General features: G+C 28.8%; 1 protein-coding gene across 2 annotated transcripts in view; it reads right to left on the bottom strand.

Annotated features, from left to right (window-relative positions):
• LOC129981047 (cell adhesion molecule Dscam2-like) overlaps positions 1-16,684 on the bottom strand; it is a 268,212-nt gene that overhangs the window by 154,669 nt on the left and 96,859 nt on the right. For both annotated transcript variants that reach the window (XM_056091664.1, XM_056091674.1), the window contains exon 3: positions 2,949-3,107. In XM_056091664.1, coding sequence (XP_055947639.1) covers positions 2,949-3,107 — 159 coding nt within the window. The remainder of the gene's footprint in view (positions 1-2,948; positions 3,108-16,684) is intronic.

Here is a 16,684-nt window from a genome sequence, read left to right as displayed (position 1 = left end):
TAGTATTCCTACGACTATTAGTAATATTCCTACGACTATTAGTATTCTTACGACTATTAGTAAACGACTATTAATATTCCTACGACTATTAGTATTCCTACGACTATTAGTATTCTTACGACTATTAGTAAACGACTATTAATATTCCTACGACTATTAGTAAACGACTACTAATATTTCTACGCCTATTTGTAAACGACGATTAATATTCCTACGACTATCTTTAGACTCATATTATCTGTGAAATACATCAGACGATGTGAATACTGAAAATGTCGTTTGAATCATTCTACAGGGCAAACCATTGAACCTAGGACTTCTAAACTTGGCAAACAGTTACTTGGCTATAGATGCTCAATCATAATTATTTTTTGGTTTGGGGATGATAACTTCAGTCTAAGTTATGAATTTCCGTAACTTAGGCATATGTAAATATATCACTCTATTCAGTCACTGAATGGAATGGAAAATTTATCCCTTTCAGAGGTAAAGTAATAAATGAATTATTTTATTATATAAATATATTTTGATAAATCTTGTTTTTTTTTATTCTGTTGGATAAGAACGTGCTAATAAATTATATTTATTACTAACCACCACTGGTGATCAGCCGGTTCGTCAGGAATATGCTTACTTTCAATTAAATGTCTTATACATAAGTTTTGTTTAAGATATCATCAATAATTTTTTAAGCAACAAACTATCACTGACAGTGATATTTTGATTTTCTTTCATCTGTTTTGTTTATTGTGAACATAATCTATCCTAACGAAGTCAAGTCCATAATAACATAGTGGCATTAGAAGCTTTGCTAGTATAATAACATAATAATTATTATAATAACATACTAATAACATTGTGGTATGAGGAGCTGATTCCTCTAGCTTCTAGTTTTAGCTTTATCGTAACTTCACTTTTCTATTCTTCATGTAAATTACACAGATATAAAACAGAAACCTAGTTCTTTCTTAGATTTTAACAATGGAGGAAAATAACATGGTTAAATATTTGATGAAATGATAAAGATGGTATTCATTTCCAATGTCGATTCCACTTTTCAAAGTATATCCGTGCTAAATTCGCCAGCGCCATGTCAAACAGTTTGATCCGTAGAGAGCAAACTACATATACTCACAAACAGTCACAACACATATGCTTCTTTTATAATAAGGAATATTAATTTCATGGAGAGGAATCTAATTTCCTGTATTTTTATTTATGTATTTACTAATATGTATCTATATATTAATAATACTTTTGTTCATTTTGTAATTTTTTTTATTAAATATTTTCATTTCTATGAGTAGATAGTTTATTGTTTAGTTTCATTTCATCAAAAAAAAAAAGTATAATATATATATCATATGAAATTTTTCTTTTCAACCGAATCATATCTTGATTCACATCCTTTTGTGGAAGCCGCAAACGCTCTGTTTGCAATCATTCATCTGTAAGATTAAAAATGTAATTATTTGAAACTTGAAAATGTTTCTTAATCAAAACTTTTGTTTATGGAGGAATTCTCGATGGTGTTTTTATTTCATCTTATTTACATAAGTATTGCCTAATTGGTTTCAATTCTTTTGCTCAAGATACCCAAAGAGGATATGTGTCTATGAACTCACACTACAGCAACCATATACTTAAACCTGAACTCTCTCCAATTTTAATATTTAATCTATACTTAATCTCATGCTCAGAAGGATTGGGAGGTTGGCATAAAGACTCATATAAATTTATGAAACACAAATTGAAAAGTATATTATTGAAGCTTATTTTTATATGCAATTAATTTGTCACGGACTACCTGAGAAAATGATACTGTATATGTGGAAACTGTGTATTTGATGTAATATTAGAAACTAAAAACTTTTTCCTTAAAATTCGATTTTTTTTCTTATTTTTACGATTTTGAGCTGCATACTTACTTACCTTCTAACCTTATTTGCTTTTTCCGATATATGAACTCGAAATTAAGATAATGTTAACATGAGATAATTGAAAGTATAAATGAATGGAAAACGGAGAAAATAGATAACCAATTGAGAAAATATATATCTAAATGAGAAAAATTCTTTTAAAAAGGTTTAAATCCCTTTTCAAGCCACAAAAAATTTTATAAAATTGTTAATATCAAAAGTGAGAAATCGGGGAAATTTATAATCAAAACTAATATTCTTGTATTAAACTCTAATAAATTTGATTTTAAAAATTTTACGGTATTGCTGTAGACTGGTATAGATTGTAAAACAAAAATTCCGGAATCTTTTACATCATGAAAGTAAGATTTTATAAATGCATAGGCAACATAATTGCATGAATTCTCTGAAATCTTATTGACTTAGATGTGCTTTATTAAATTTATGATCATTTGGAAGTATAATTAGATTTTCCAAAATCTTTAGTAATTTTGAATATGCAAAGAAAAATGGCATTACGCTGTGGCGAAATTATGTTACTAAATATTTCCAATCGTATGCGGAAAATGCGTTAAAAGTAAAGAAGGTGAAAATATCATTTTGTTGCAAGGAAAATGATTTTCCTTTTCTTTTCTAGTACAGCAGTGATTTTAAAACATAATCAGAGGAAGGGAAATGGAATTCATTAATACACTGTATTTTCAAAATCAGCATTGTATAAAGTTTTATTATTATAGGAATAAATTTTTAAAGCATTATTTGTCCAAATGTGTTTCATTTTATTGGTTTAATTAGTAATTTGTGAAAATTGCAATTTTAACATATAATTTGATAAATCTGTTTCCTTGATAATTTGATAAATCTATTTCCTCGGTAATTTGACAAATCTTTTTCAAATATATATTTGAAAGCTTTAAGGAAATATCATGCTTTTAAGCATTATACTTTTAAACTTTATACATCATGCTTTTTTATCATTATGCTTTTAAAGCTTTAAGGAAACAACATGTTATTTTTTCATTCACTTACCTCTCGTTACGGTTGAAGTTATTGATGCGCCATCCCCTCTTTTCCACATAAACGTGATATAATCATTCACAAATGATGGAACTTGGCAACGAAGTACGGCTGTATTTCCACGTACAACAAATTCATCATATACTTGGACTTTATATCTCCGTTTCACAACTGCAAAATAAAGATTAAAATATTTATGTCCTGCGAAAGTAGATTTTCTTCATAAAATACATATTCAATACTTAAACAAATCTAAAAATTCAGTCAAGCAATGTAAGAATTGATTTTTTTTCTTATATATTGTCTACATTATTAATTTAGTTTATATAAATTTTTAATTTCACTTAACTTTATTACTTTTGATAAAATTACTGCTTTCTAAAATAATTTAAATAAAATAACATTCTGGTGTGAAATACCGTGCTGACTATTATGAAAAGGAAACCGTAATTTTGAATTATGGTAATAAGATGAAGAAATCTGAACCTTCCTTTAAATCCTATCAAGATACATTAGTGTGAAGGGCCAGATTATATTTTAAAAGGTCCTTAGGCAATACAAGGTTTGAAGGCTCCTTCTTTTTTACCTCCTTCTACAATCAGGTACATTTCAAAAATTTTAATTTAATATTTCTATAAGTGGATTTTAAGCAAAACCTACTGTAAATAACTGAAATGATGAAATATTTGATTGCGATCACTTTCATGGATATTTGTTTTAGTCTCTTAATAAAACACATAATAAAATAAATGTTAAAGTATTTTTTTGTTTAATAAAAAGTTTAGAATGTATTTTTGACACAATCTACAATCCAAATACTTTAAAATGAAATTTGACGGAACTTTTTACTTGTATCAGCCATCCATGTCTGTGTGTGTGTGTGTGTGTGTGTGTGCACACACACACACACAGAGAGAGAGAGAGAGAGAATAAAATAAACATTATTATATGATAATCAAAATGTGACACTCCGTCCAGTGTTATAGAGAAAGAGGGGAATAAATGTACCAGCCATCGTCTTTAGAGGATCCATTAAGGCATAACCTTGGCACATTAAAATCAATTCTAAAGAAGAATGGGAAAATAATATCTTGCATCTGATTCCATTTACATATGCTACGTTTCAGAATTCGACTCTGACAGCAGAAAGTGTTTGTCTCGCGAAGTTAGATTCAACACATATTATCCTGCATACACACAAGATCTGAAATGGACCTGGTATTTTCGGATCTGAGTACTAAGAATTTGTCAAATCGCAGCAGCTCCTGTTTTTCTAAATATTTTTTTAAGAATTAAAAATTAACTCATACCAATATACTTCAGGATTTCTTTGAATGAATGTGAAAAGAAATAGGAGTGACCGTGATCAGTATATGAATGTGAAATAATGAGACCGTCAACTTGTCCAAGCCATTTCGTCCCGTTTGGGAAAGCTAAATGATGTTAATGTTTTTGGAGAAATACAATTACAAGATATAAATAAATATATACATCTAACACTATAAATTGTGTATTTTCTAAGGTAATCATTTATTAGAAAGAATAACCAAATATACTCCCTGCATTGTAAAATTTTTTCTGACGAGGAATATTTTACAATGCAGATGTAGAAAATTGCAGCATGTCAGCCAAAATACACCAGCATCATTTATCGAACAAGAAAATGGGGGAAGTGATTTCACAACTCACATTTTTAGTGTTTAGCAGCGTGGAATGATAGCAGCATCCATTAGAATTGTGTATTTTGTATATTATAAACTTCAACTAAGTCATTCTTTACCTTGCTCCTCTTAATACCCTGTTCAAATTCCTGAATTTGGATCTCATTTTGATATTTAATTTAATTGAAAGGAACATAGAAAAAAGTTCTTTCATTTCTGAAATACAGTTTCATTATTTTATTAGTTATTACATTTTTGTTTACTACATATTTAGTAACGTATATTATGACGTATAACTTATTAACGTATAACGTATGAGTCGTGATAATTTTTATTCATAATGTAATCTTCATCGAGCGTGAACAAATAAATTTCACTATCTTTAATTTTAAATTATAGGAAAATCATCAAAAGATGAAATAATTTCTTAAATATAACTTTAATTATTAAATAAAGGAAATTAAATTACTTAATTAGCTGCAGGAATTTTTATCAATATTGTTTCAAACATTTCTGATTATTTCTTTTTTTTATTATTTTAAGATAAATTAAAATAAATCTTTAAGGGGGTCAAAAACTATTTAATGATGTTACTGTTTTTTTTTAATAAAACATTTGCTATCTTAAACGGAAGAATTAAAATAGTTTTAAGTTGCAAGAACATTGACTTTATATTATACCACTTACAACTCTGGAAAAAAAAGAAAAACATAAATGATTTACAGTTTAACTGCAAAGCATTAAAAAAAAGAATGAATGACTTACAATATATTTACATTAAATGATTTCATGCTTAAATACACAGACTAAATTACAGCAATACATATCTATATGGTTATATATCATATAAAGGGGAAATTAATAACCCAAAGAGTTTTTGAACAAAGTTATAGAGACATAAAAATGAAATATCGTTGTGCTAAATTGAGCGTGCAATGCTATGGAGACTTAAAATGGCTTCTTAAGCAATAAAGCTAACTTTTCTCTATCTCTACATTTGAAGCAAATTGGAGAAAAATACAATTTCATTCCAACGTATGTAATTGGAATAGAGAAATACAATCGGCAGTTGTATGTGATGTCATAAATTTTCTATCATTTTTAATTCAGCATATTAATCATGAAAAACATTAAAAATCACAATAACTATAATATACAGCTGGTTAAATATTTTACTTTAATGGCACCATTTACAAACAACATTTTTCTTTGTGACCATTAGTTTATATCAAGCAAAAATGTATCAAAAAATAAATATTGATTTATCATAATTAAGAGTGAAAGAAATATCTTCAATTGTTTAAATTTATTTGTAAAATTAAAATAAATGTTTAAATTGGATTCGAATTCTCAATCCTTGTTTACTATTTGGTGATGAAATATTTGCCTGAAATTGCAAATGTCAGTAATTTATGACATTAAAATTAATTCTAAAAATCCTTCGGAATTAGGCATGCATTTCATATTTCCATGCAAAGTTTCTATTTCCACAAATGCTGGGTCGCAGTGGCTTGGTGGCAAGGTTTTGACATCGGAACTAGAGGATTTCAGGCTCGAGACCCGATTCCACTGAAGAAGTGTCCTGTCAGCGTATCTGTTGTACGTTAATTTCTTCGGTGTGGTGTAAAGTTTGGAGAGGAGGTGCCAGCTTAGTTGTCGATAGCGCCTTCTGACCGCGGTTTAAGATTACGTGACACGTCCTAAAATAGCACGACTGTTACTTTTTAAACAGGGAATTAATAAAATTAAGCTAATTAAAGCAGTTTAATGATATTGTCCCGCAGATAAACCGTTTTAATTAATTCAAAGAAAGCCTTCACTACCCTCAACTCGAGACTTTATCCAAAGAACTAAACCTTACATCTGTTTTTATCCACAAGACGAAATGACTTCAATTTTTCAGATTTTGTGAGAAACAGAAATCATAAGAACATTCTAGAACAAACGAGAAATAAAGAAAATAAATCAATAACAAAATATTTTTAGGCAACTTTCCTGCTGTCAGCATTCCACAACTGAGCCATTCAGCCCGCGCAAAGCTCGAACAAGTTTCGCTACAATATATATGCTTAGTTTTCAAAACATTTTTATTTTTTTATTTTTTGAAAAACTGCATCATCGAGTAGTTTTTTTTTTTTTTTTAAGTTACCAATTTTGATTTTTTTTTCTTTTCATCTTCAAACGAATTAATTAAAATAGGTAAAGTAACAGAAGGATTTGAGGTGGATAAACAATGCTTTACTAAATGATAAAATACAAAAATTATTAAGATTAAATAAATTTGGAAATTTCCTCAAGATACAATTATTTTTCAAATTAAAAAAAAATCTTACATTTTTGATGCAATGAAAATATTTGTCTTCCACTTTTTCATTACATTTTTTAAATAATTATTTGAATTATATAACATGGCAAAACAAATCACAAATTTAATATAAATCAAAAAATAAAATTTAAAATTTAAAAAGGATGGATTTTTTAAAGCATTAATAAGATCCTAAACGTAACAGTTTGCTATCTATTTTACAAAAAAATAAAATTCCTCGCTATGGCAGAATTATCCTCAATTTTTATGAATTGTAAGAAAGTTATTTCGCTTTCTCTTCCCCTCTTAACGTAAGACAAATGTTTCAAGTTAAGTAAAGGAGCATTTCGCATGCAAGAACTGTAGAATATCATTAACTAAAATATCTGCATTACTTTCCATTTCTCGTCTTAGCCTCGCATCTTTTTAGTTGTCTGCAATTCTCCATTTTATAACGAGCTTTTCAGCCACTAAAGCATGGACTTTTTCTCATTAGGGGGAACTTTTCTAAGACGAGTTTGAAAGGAATTTTTTTCTTCTTCTTCTTACTCCTACGTTCGTCTATCACAGACTTCTTTTTACTTCTTTTTAATGAACAGAAGAAGAATCGCGTTGAAATTCTTCCGTGTACAATCCGAGTTATGTCTAAGAATTCTGAATCCAACAGCGTTCGTTTTTGAAAATTCTAAAAGGACTCTTTCATAAAAGTGAGATTTGTTGTTAAATATTTCTGTCTGGAATAGGAAATTTAGAGTTTTAATATTTAAATATTATTTTTTTCTAATGTAATGATGTTACTTTTTACTCAAACGTATTATTTTAAGAAATATTATTTGCTAAATTTAGTAAAATTTATCACGTAGCTATTCGTGGCTTTTCCCGAAATTTTAATAAATCTCCACATTTTAGACAAAAAAAAAAAAAAAAAAAAAAAATTGGAATTATATTTGCCTGTGAACACAATAACTTAAAATTATTTTAAACAATCAGAAGGAATTTGGTGGGTTGTCTTAACATCAAAATTAAAATTTCTTTCAAATTTGTACGCAGTTCAAATTCTCTCCGAGGGAAAGTAACTAGAATTATAACTACAAAACTCAAAATCTAAATGGATAAAATTTGATGCACAATTGTAGCATCTGAAGTGCAAACCTGCATAAAATTTTGAGTTCGTACACTCGCATACATGTAAAAGCAATAACTTAAAATCAGAGACTTAGATAACTGAAATTCGTTATGGAAACTTATTATTAAAAGTGTAGCCCTGTTTCTAAATTTAGTTTCACTAAGTACAGAGATGTTCAAAATGCATATTTGATTTTATTCACTATGCTCGAAAAAAAAATGCTCATATGAAGGAATCAGTCAATCCACTAGAAGAAAAATCCTCACTAAATGTTAGATGTGATGAGTGGGATGAGAGAATATTTTCTATTTCATCCTGGTCTCCGTTTCGTTTATAATGAAATTCTAAGCACTCTTGACCTTCATGGTTTTATGGAAGATTCACAATTTTGGTACAAGGGGAGAAAAAGGATAAAACATCCATTAGCAGTATACTTGGAAGTTTTCTGAGGACTACTCTCGATGGTGTGTGGATATTGCAAAAGTCATCACCTTAAGATCTCATATATTCAGAAAATAAAATATTTTCGAATTCAAACTGTTTTCATTTAATCTGAAAACATTTCATTGCAATTAAAACTATTCATATTGCATTAAATATTATACAGGGTGTTTCAAAAACCTTGATCGCGGCTTTTATTGCTTAAATATTGATCAACGACATATACGGTAAATTACAAAGTTGTGAAAAAAAAGGTGTAAAATGCTATGAAATTGATTAAAATTTTCAGAGGATTAAACTTCAAAAAATACAAAATTTAAATTTTTATACGAACCCCCTACAATAAAATTTTCATGAGTAAAATGGGAGCCATCCTTAAATAAGACTATGTACCAATTTTCAGAATTGCATCATGAAAACTCTCAAAGATATGTTAAAACAAAGTTGGTGAAGGGTCAATCACGATTAAAATGCAAATGTTTACAACTTCAGTGCAGATGAGTAGATGGTGCGACGCAGGAATGCACCATAAGGAAATAAAATATACTTCATATCTTTAGTTTTAAATACAAATTTTAAAATCTATGCTTCCTGAAAAATACTTTAAAATTTTATATCATGAATTATAGAATATAACTTAAAAATAGTAAAGTCAATGAAATTGTAAAAAAACTTATGTAATCTTTCCTTTAAGTTATTATTTCTACAAATTTTTAATTCTTTTGAACCAATAAATAGCAAAATTATTATTTATTTATTCAATCATTACTTTCCTTGTTAATTTATGTACGACCCCTAAAACACGAGCATCCGATATGATTTTTCCTTTTTGCGAACTCATATTCAGGCATCGAAAAGTGGTTTAAGTCAGCATTTATGTAGTTTCATATCTTTGAGACGTTTTGCGATAAATTGCTGAAATTTTGTACATCGATTTGTCATCGATTTCATAACATTTTTACGCAACTTTGTAATATACAGTATATGTCTATGATCAATATTTAAGGAATAAAAGCCGCGGTCAATGTTTTTGAGACACCCTGTATATATTATATAATATATTCATATTATATAATGTATGACAAAAATTATCGCACTTTGTTGTTTCTTTACTGGTGAGAGACTCGAGATATTGTTGAAGAACAAGTGAAAATCTCTACTAATAATAAAGATGTCTGTATGTGTATGTGTGTGCATTTATGCTGTATAGTCCAGACCATTTGACTCTTAGCTATTAAATTGGGCTTATATTCTTTGAAGGGGGGGATGTGCAAATAAGAATGAGTTTTTGAATTTTTAATTAAAATTTTAGTTAATTAAAAACTAAACGAAATTTTGCATTTTCTTCGCGGTAATTTTCAAACATATTACGATAGGAAAATGATAACACAGTATCTGAAAATTAAAAAAAAAAACATTTTATTTTTAATGATACTATATATTTTGCCATATCTTTATTTTTAATTAATTTTTTAAATATTTTAAATGTGTTTTACAACAATATATTTTATTGTTGACATGAATTGAAATCGTTCGCAATGTTGCTGCTAATATTTTATATTAGCTTCTCTTTCCGTTGTTGTGAACATTATATGAAAATTCGAGCTATCTTTCCAGGTTGAGTAGGTACAGTGTGAGGCATGTTTTTAATAATTCATTTGATATTTTGTTTACTTAAAATTATGATTTAAGTTCAAAATGAAGCAATGGTGGGAAATTTTTAAAATGCGTCCATTTTAAAATATTGCTGTGTTTCCTCTGATATCATGAATTCTTTAACGAAGACATGTATTAGGGAAATGCAAAGATCAATAAAGAGAACTGTGTAAGCCTTTTGAAATAATGTAAGTCATGGCTATCAAAATTTGAAGTTTAAAAATAATTTTCTGAGGAAACAATTAATATTTTTTGACAAACATTAATTCCATCGAACCAATTATTTACCAAAAACGGCTTGTATTTAAAGACAATTTTTTTAAAAATAAAATCGTATCGTATAAAGTTTGTTTCATGTTATTTCGTATAAAAATAAATTTTTACTTAAGTTTACTCAACTAAATAATGACTGTTAATTTAAATGTAAAACTATAGCACACATTGTATTTGTTGTATTATACATGCCTGTTCTTAAATAATCTCTTTAGTTTATATTAATTTTTACTATATATGAAATTCATTTGCTATTGTAAAATTTCAAGATTTCTACTTACAGCTCCTTTTAAAATTATTTTATTTCGATTTATGCAACACAGCAACTCAGTTATGTAAATCTAATTCTTTTTTTCTATGTTTTAATTCATTTATTTTATTTTATTTTTCTTTATTTCAAAATATCTTTTTCAATTCTATACTATATTTTTCTCATGAAAAAAATGTATTAGAAACTTCTAATCAAAATTTATTTTGTTCATAAAAAAAGCCAATAATATGTTATGTTGAAAGATTTTTTTTCACATATTTATAATCAAGCATATTTTTTTTCTTTCAATTTTTCATTTTTCGATTATTAAATTATCTTGCAAAATAAAACTTCTTTTTATTTCTGTACTACCTAAGAAAAATTTCTAGCAGACATCTTTGAAACAAAAAGAATGTTCTTCATAGGAATTGCAAATGTTTGCCCATTAATTCCTATATTACTTTATTAACCAACAAAAGTATTAAGGGTGTTAAAACTAATGCACTTTAATGGAAAATTTACGAAGAGATTCGTCGATATCGCAATTTTCTTGATACGTATTTCATGAAATATGCAAAAGTTACTCATGAATTCATGAATTCTTAATTTCAAAACTAATCGATTTAATTTTATTTTATGGCAGTGTATGTTGTAAATCGATTGCTAATCTGTTTACTTAGAAGTATAATTAGTATATATACCATAGCATATTTCAGATATCTAATAAATTAAAAGTATATAGGATTTAACTGCATGTCGCTTAAATAAATCATCATTCTTAAAAACTAAAAGTTTATAATCGACAATAAAAATTGATTGCCCGTTGAAAAACAAGAAGCAAGGAATAGCCCGTCTCATCGTTCATTGGCTAAAAGAGATGAGTTCTTTAGCCAGTGATTGATGAGCAGCAATTTGAGGCGTCAGACCAAAGGGAATTTGAAGAGACGAGGCTTACTATTGGTTGGGAGAAGGGGACGATTCCTAAAGCGAATTCTTATATATTTTCTTTTTCCTTTATTGTGAAGGGTAATATTTTTTATGTACGTTATTGAATTGTCATCGATGTCCTTTTGGAGAATCAATCTTGTAGATCAAAAGATTCAGAATTCCAGAAAGAAAAACAGATTTATACAATATATTTGCCGAAAATAACTTCGGCAGATGGTACCGTGTCGTTAGAATGCTAGTAATGCAGTTTTGAAAATGGCTAAGAAATTCTACAGCATCTGGAAAGCGAATAAAAGGGCTCCAGATATTTCGTAATATATATAAAAAATTAATCCAAATTTCTGCTTTTGATGCCATTTTTCTGGAGATAGTATAGCTTATATAACGTTTCGCCGAGAAGAAAAGGAACACGAAATATTAGATTTTCTTTTATTTCATTATTCTGTTTACTAGTCCTGATGCAATTGAAAAAGGACACTTTACTTCTGTCCTTAAAAAAAAGAAGAAAATAATATTTTTGTAAATTTTACAGAAGTGCTTCTTATAAAATAACTATAATCAGCGTAATGTTCTTTCATGAAATGAATTGTGATTTTTTTCCTAATATGAAAACATTCAAAAGTTTAATAACGCCTATATTTCTGTACTTTAGAAATGGATGGCGTTGTAAAAAACCATTATTTTTAGTACCACACGTCTTCCTTTCTTTTGTTTTTTTGTATTATTCAACATTTATAAACAGCTTCATTCCCAAAGCCTTACGTCATTAAATTTCACACACCATCATTTTCATTTATGCTTTAGTTAATTTTACTGATATAGTGAAATGAATAAAACTATAAAAGGGTGCATTAAATTTTTCATTCCACACTAATATATAGAGTGAATAAATCAAAGTTCCTGGTCGTTCTTTGGGAAATCAGTAATGCCATTTATGCATATATTTAGATAACAAGGGAAACAGACTCATATGCTAAATGGAAGGTTCTGGAAAGTGCAAGAATTATGCAGTTTATCTCTTTGGAAATTATATCTAAAGAATCTTTTGGAAAATTCCATATAACAGCCCGGAGACTATAGACAAGATACAACCGAAAGAACATCAATTGTCTCTTTGTAATGCTGACTGCATAGACAGCTCTCTATTTGTTTTCACTGGGTGATTTAATGTTCCCTATTTAAATATTTTCTTGCTGCTTTCTTTTTGTCTAAAATTAATATTTTTATGGTGTTATCAACTATAGCTTTGTCATACATCTCCCCTTTGTTTTCCGAAATATTCAAAAAGTAATCTATGAAATTTCATCCAGACTTCTTTTACAATGCAACCACAGGACGATTTCTATAATAATGTATTACACTTATATCTCTTAAAATAGTGATTTATTTCAAACACAACATTTAAACATGAAAGAATAGAAATCAATTAATCAGAAGTTTCTCAACTTATTGTTTTAATCCTTTAAATTAAGCTTCATTTTTGAAGTTATACAAATATCATTGGGGATAACATTCGTAAATTTGAACCTCTTACAGCGGTTCTAATTTACGAATGTTATCCCGTACGAACTTGAAACGTAGGCCTAGTTAGACCAACTAACCTGAAACGTAGTCATGTTATTCCCAAGATGTCCATTCTAAACGTGAGATGTAGGCCTTATAATCAATACCGAGTAATTTCGAAAAGAAGAACTTTTCAATCTTCACATAAATTTCCTTATTACAAAACTTACTCCTGTTATTTCTACTCTGCTTGTGTATTAGTAACTACATGCTTTTGTCAAAAAATAATTATGAAAAGACATATTAGCAGACAAGTTTGGCAATATTTTTTTTTTGCTGTTAATCGCTAACATGGGCTTATTGTGAGCATGCAAAAAAACCGAAATTGCAATTTGGATGGGTTTTTTTGAACATCGATTAAAACAAAAAAGGAAAATAATACTAAGATACAGTTATAGTTATAAGATCATATACAAAATTTCATTGATGTATGCAAATCATTGCGTTTACATGCATATGCAAGAACATATGGACAGATGGGCTGTCAATTAAGAGATTCGGTTAAAAAACTAATAAAAAAACCCACATTGTAGACGCTAAACCAGTATATTAAATTTTATTGCTCAAACTCTTTTTTTGTTATTATTGAGTTCACTTGGCACTCGAACATTTTGAACATTTTCTCTGAATGGAATTCATTCAAAATTCTTCTTCAAATCTTCAAATTTGATCTTACTCCCGAATATCAAATTTCATCTATCTAGCTCAAACCGGTTTTGAGTTATCAGTTCACAGACAGGCATAATGCCAAAAATATGTTTTTCAAATTCAGGAGATATGAAGCAAGAAGATTTGTCAAAATCTCTTGTTCGAATTCTTTGACGATTATAAAATATTCTTCATAACCCAGTTACCAAAAAAGTATATGCATGAAGTTTTCTCTTAGTCCAAAGAAATCCAAAATTCAAATATTTTTAAATAAAATTGCTTTTCTTCGAAAAATTCTGATTTACCTCAATACTTTTTTTACACACCACTTTTAAATGCAATCAAGTGATTGAAATGACTCAAAGTTTTTAAAATGTTCAGATTTTAATAAATGTATTCTTTCAAACTCTTTGTGTTTACACATTAAATATATATTCAAACTATTGAAAAATTGAATCTCAATTCTAAAAGAAATGAGTAATGTTTTGAGGATCATTCTTTATAAGCATAAAATTTAGCCATTAAGCTACAGTTTACTTAAAAATGAGATACTCATAAATAATTTCACAAATAATATGAATGAAATTATTCATTATCAAGCTAGATAGCCAAAAAAGCGATATACTCCAGAATTTTGAGGTCCCTGTGGAAGAAAATTCAGGGAAAGGAACTGATAACAACGAGTTGTGGAGGCATTAAACGACACCAAAAAGCTTTGGATTCTCATACTTTTATGGCAGTTTAAAATTTTATTCCTCCTGCAACTGTCTCTTTATACAAATCTAACTCCCACTTGGGGACACTTCGTAAGTGAGGACGAGAAGCTTCCAATATGGTGGTTGGTTCTCGCCATGTTGGCGGGTATAAAAATAGGTGGTGGTCGGCTGCTTGCCATCGATGTCAGAACGTATTTCCCAATGGAAGGCTTGTACTGTGCCCGGTGATGGCCCTTAGTTCCCGCCAGTGATGCTGTTGCGGCGGTGTGGTCATTCATGTTTTGCCGTGTGCCTTTGGGGGGTCGGAGTAACTAGTTATACGTTACACAAAGCAAAATTTTGGGAATATTAATACTTCAAAGATAAAAATGAATTTCAAAGGTTGCCATTTTCACACTTCTGCCAAAAAGTGGAGTGAAAACTAGAGAAGCTTAAAAAAATGAGAATCCTATTAGTTACGTTTTGAGCACACAGTATAATTTTTATGCCGCACTTCAGCACACTGGGGAAGGCCGAAAGTAAATTACTGCACTAGTACTATGTCGAAAATAGTGCTTATTTATTTTGTCAACAGAACTATTTTCCTACTTCTTTCTTCTTCTTATCTTGTAAATCGATGAAGTCCCTCTCAAGAGCGAAATAATTCTGGTACTTATATTTTTAGAAACCTGAAAGCATTTTGGCATCAGTCGTCATTTTTACTTCCTATAAAACAAAGATTAATTACTGTGAACATATAATTTTTGAAACTAAAATAAATAAATAAATAATAATAAATGAAGTTCTATAATAATGATGGATGATTACTTGCTTGTTGAGAATAGTAAAATGAACTTTTCTTATACTAAGTGTTCTATATATTTACAGATTGCTTCCTTATTTCGCATTACTTTATATCTTTGTTTAATAATATTCCTTAAAAGATGTTGATTTAGAATATTTCGAGTAGGAGACTCATGTATCAGAACAGAATTAAAACGCAACATAGGTAAAATTCAGAACTCTCAATTTTTCAAAAAAGAAAAAAAAAATCTTCTCAATAAGAAAGATATTAAATCCTTAACATCTAATCAAATTCCTATCATTAAATTGCAGTATTTTCATCCATTTGTATATCTTCTGCCCATTTCAATTCGGAGCATAAACATATTTGGTTGCTAAATCCCTCATTTAAGTTTTGACCTTAAATCCCTTAATCCTCAATCATTTGACTTTGGACTAACAAGCATGATTTCATTTTTTTGTGCAATACGGGTGACTATATAAATGCTCGTCACAAAACCGATCTGAAGTGACGAGTGCTTCAGAATACCAATTATCTTCCAGTGAGAATCCCTCCCCTCCAGGAAAGAGGAAACTTTGTTATTGACCACCAACCTCTCTGATCCATCACAAATTTTCCCCTCAGCGCCTATCATTGATTGATTGATCACCAGAGTACTCGTCTCCGTCCAATCGATTCCAACAAACCCACCTTCCGTCGAGCACGTCTCTTCCACAAATTGATAAAGAATGTCATTGTTCTTAAATCGGGAGAAAAAAGGAAAAGAGTGGCCACTTTCAGCTCTCTCTCTGCTTCCCTCAGACGTGGATGTAATTCGAGGTTTTCCTCCCCCACGGTAATGATGGAGAATGTCCAAAAGTTTTTATAGAATGATCGTAAGAGTTGAATGGTCTCGTTGAAAAGTTTTCCAAAGGGATTGATAGGATTTTGGGAGTTATGACGGAAGGGTATTTACTTAATTCAATGGCTTTCAGCCGAACAAATGTCCTCTTAAAAGTATTTTGAAATCCTGATTTTTTTTTTTTTTTCATCCTGAATAATTTGTATTTGCAAAAATGGAGTAATTTTTGTCGTTTGCAGTGGTCGTTTTCTTTTCCGATATTTAATATGATGGATATAAAATATTTTTTTGTTGGACAAATGCACTCTAAAGGAAGCGCGAGATATATCTGATTCAGTATTTTAGTATTTCTTATTTCTAAGGAATACCTTTGCGAAGTAAAATAAGAGTTCTTTGAGTCTTCGCAAAATGTAATGTATAGTTTTATTTTTATTTTTGATAGTTTTCAAGTAAAGACCGAATAATTCTTTTCGTATAAATGTTTATTACAAAATAATATATCTGTTTTTGTTCAAACATATTTTAATATTGTAATT

The sequence above is a fragment of the Argiope bruennichi genome, chromosome 1 (genome assembly GCF_947563725.1).
Source record: "Argiope bruennichi chromosome 1, qqArgBrue1.1, whole genome shotgun sequence".
NCBI lineage: Eukaryota > Metazoa > Arthropoda > Arachnida > Araneae > Araneidae > Argiope > Argiope bruennichi.
This window is presented reverse-complemented; position numbering and strand designations above follow the sequence as displayed.